Raw genomic sequence first — 2,784 nt, forward strand, 5'->3', positions numbered from 1 at the left:
GTGTGTATCACTACGGTCAGCCTCATCTGTCCATCCTCCAGATCAATAGTGATTGGCTGCTGTGATGGGATCAATGGGAGGGTGGCACCAGTCCAGATGGCCGCTCCATATGGCTTGTGTTTATGTCCGTCAGGAGAACCTGCAGCTAATGCCATCTGGACAGAACAGCACGTCACCGAGAGAGTGAAGCCGCAGCGGACACCAGGCTTTCTTCAGTCCTGTTTACTGTTGTGATTGAGCACAGAATGCTTTCCTGCAGTGTTTGCTCCTGTGCTGGCTGTCTCCTTACCGTGTCACGTGGAAAGTCCATCCTCAAGTCAAGTCACGCTGATTTCTACAGCACTTCATACGAGCAGCTTCACAGTAATGAACAGGAAAATAACAGTGTTAATGTAAAATTCATCCGTTATGAAACAAATTCAATTTCAGCAATAAAGCAGCTCTACAGAAGACAATAGTGTCATTATTCAGTTCAATAACAGTGTCAGTGTTGCATCCATTTTTACGGCTGAATCTTCTAAAATGCATGTTTTTTTGTTTTTTCCACCTCAGGCCCAAAGCACAGCACATTATTGACTTTGTGTCAGTAACAATATTTGTTCTGCAAGTACCGCATGTTCTCAGATCAAAGGATTTTTAAAAATGCATTTATTTATTTAATTTATTATAATTAGCATCTTTACTGTAACTGAATGTTTCCTGCAGAAATGATAGTTAGAATCAGATGCATGACCTGACTTCACACTACTGAGCACAAAACTAAGCATTTAAATATCATATAACCCGAGTATCACTGAAATGCTAGTATAGTTTGTTAATATTTTGAATTAGATGTTATTTATATGTTCCGTTTTTAGTTAAAGCTTTAGCAATGCACACAGTTTTAGTACACTGTAAATCTGCGTTGACACAATCAGTATTGCATAAAGTGCTATATAAATAAAGGTGACTTAATTTTGTAAATTAAGCCTAATTCAAAGAGAATTTATTATATTTAGGCAATTAAAATCTAATGTTGAGACGTGCAAATTGGCTGGACCCTGCAGCACAAAAGCAGTGTTGAGTCGCTGGGGGATATTTGTAGCAATAGCCAACAATACATTGTATGGGTCACAATTATACATTTCTCTTTTATGCCAAAAATCATTAGGATATTAAGTAAAGATCATGTTCCATGAAGATATTTTGTGAATGTCCTACTGTAAATATATCAAAACTTAATGTTTGATTAGTAATATGCATTGCTAAGAACTTCATTTGAACAACTTTAAAGATGATTTTCTCAATATTTTTTGCACCCCCAGATTCCAGATTTTCTAATATTGTCCGATCCTAACAAACCATACATCAATGGAGAGCTTATTTATTCAGCTTTCAGATGATGCATAAATCTCAATTTCCAACAATTGACCCTTATGACTGGTTTTGTGCTCCAGGGTCACACATGTAAAATGTATTTCACTTTCAACATTTCTTCTGCAGCGCACACTAAACAACATTTATCCATCATCAGATTATTTTGTGGCATCTTTTACCCCAGAGCTCTTCGGTGTTTCCTGTAACCGTGTCCTTCTGTTGCAGGGACTTCCTCCCGCGCGGCTCTGGGATCGTCACCCGCAGGCCCCTCGTCTTGCAGCTCATCAACTGTCCCACAGGTGAGCCGGCTAAACACCGCTCTGTGTGTCTCAGGTGCTTCTCGCGCTGACTTTGACTGCAGAAACACATCAGAAGCAGCTGTAATAGCGTGATTCAGCATTAACACTGCCATCTAGTGTAGCAGTCTGACCTTCCGTCTGAACTCTGTAAAGCCTGCTGTGTTTCTCTTAATGACCACTGATCAACATGATCCCAACTTTACTGAGAAACCAGGTCCACACACATATCTGCTACACGCCTTCCTGATAGTTTAGAGGTTTATATCCATTCACATTCACATTTAGTCATTTAGCAGACGCTTTTATCCAAAGCGACTTACAAATAGAAGCAATCAAAACCAACAGAAAAGCAATGATATGCAAGAGCCGTGACAAGTCTCGGGTAGCCTAACGCAGTACACGTAGCAGGGTTTTTAATAATAAAAAGAAAAACAAGTTAGAATAGAAAATGCTAGTGGCTCTTTTTTTATTAATGTTACTGGAGATATAGAGCGACAACTGATATTTATATCATTTTATGTCAGTATCTGCTCTACTACTGTTATAAAGCTCTCATTGATTTACATTAGAAACATGTAAATATCAGCATCTGCAGCAAAGTCATATTTTTGCTCCGTTTGAGTCTCTGAATAACTGTATCACTGTTTCAGACGATATGAGCCATACAGGCCTGATGATCAAAAAACAGAAAATACATATGCATATGATTTTTAAAATATGTTACATTAAAAACAGATTTTTCTGACTTATTTTATATGTCAGGGTTAATTTGGAGACGTGCAGCTCAGTTTCGAGTGTAATGATGTGCTTTATAACGGTTTCCTCTCAGAATATGCCGAGTTCCTCCACTGTAAGGGGAAGAAGTTCACAGATTTCGATGAGGTGCGTCAGGAGATCGAGGCGGAGACGGATCGAGCCACAGGCCAGAATAAAGGCATTTCTCCCGTGCCCATCAACCTGCGTGTCTACTCGCCTAACGGTCAGATTACAGCATGAGATTAACACTCATTAACACACAAACTTCACAGTATGAGATATGATCAGTTTCAGTATATTCTGATGTTGGCTGGAATCAGTGGTGTTGTGTGCGCAGTGCTGAACCTGACTCTGGTGGATCTGCCGGGAATGA

General features: G+C 39.5%; 1 protein-coding gene across 1 annotated transcript in view; it reads left to right on the forward strand.

Moving 5' to 3' along the window:
- LOC107568151 (dynamin-1-like) overlaps nt 1–2,784 on the forward strand; it is an 87,845-nt gene that overhangs the window by 28,495 nt on the left and 56,566 nt on the right. The window contains exons 2-4 of the mRNA XM_016254014.1: nt 1,582–1,655; nt 2,485–2,634; nt 2,749–2,782. Of these exons, the coding sequence (XP_016109500.1) occupies nt 1,582–1,655; nt 2,485–2,634; nt 2,749–2,782 (258 nt within the window). The remainder of the gene's footprint in view (nt 1–1,581; nt 1,656–2,484; nt 2,635–2,748; nt 2,783–2,784) is intronic.

Source organism: Sinocyclocheilus grahami, unplaced genomic scaffold (assembly GCF_001515645.1).
Source record: "Sinocyclocheilus grahami isolate Dianchi unplaced genomic scaffold, SAMN03320097.WGS_v1.1 scaffold1222.1, whole genome shotgun sequence".
Classification (NCBI taxonomy): Eukaryota; Metazoa; Chordata; class Actinopteri; order Cypriniformes; family Cyprinidae; genus Sinocyclocheilus; species Sinocyclocheilus grahami.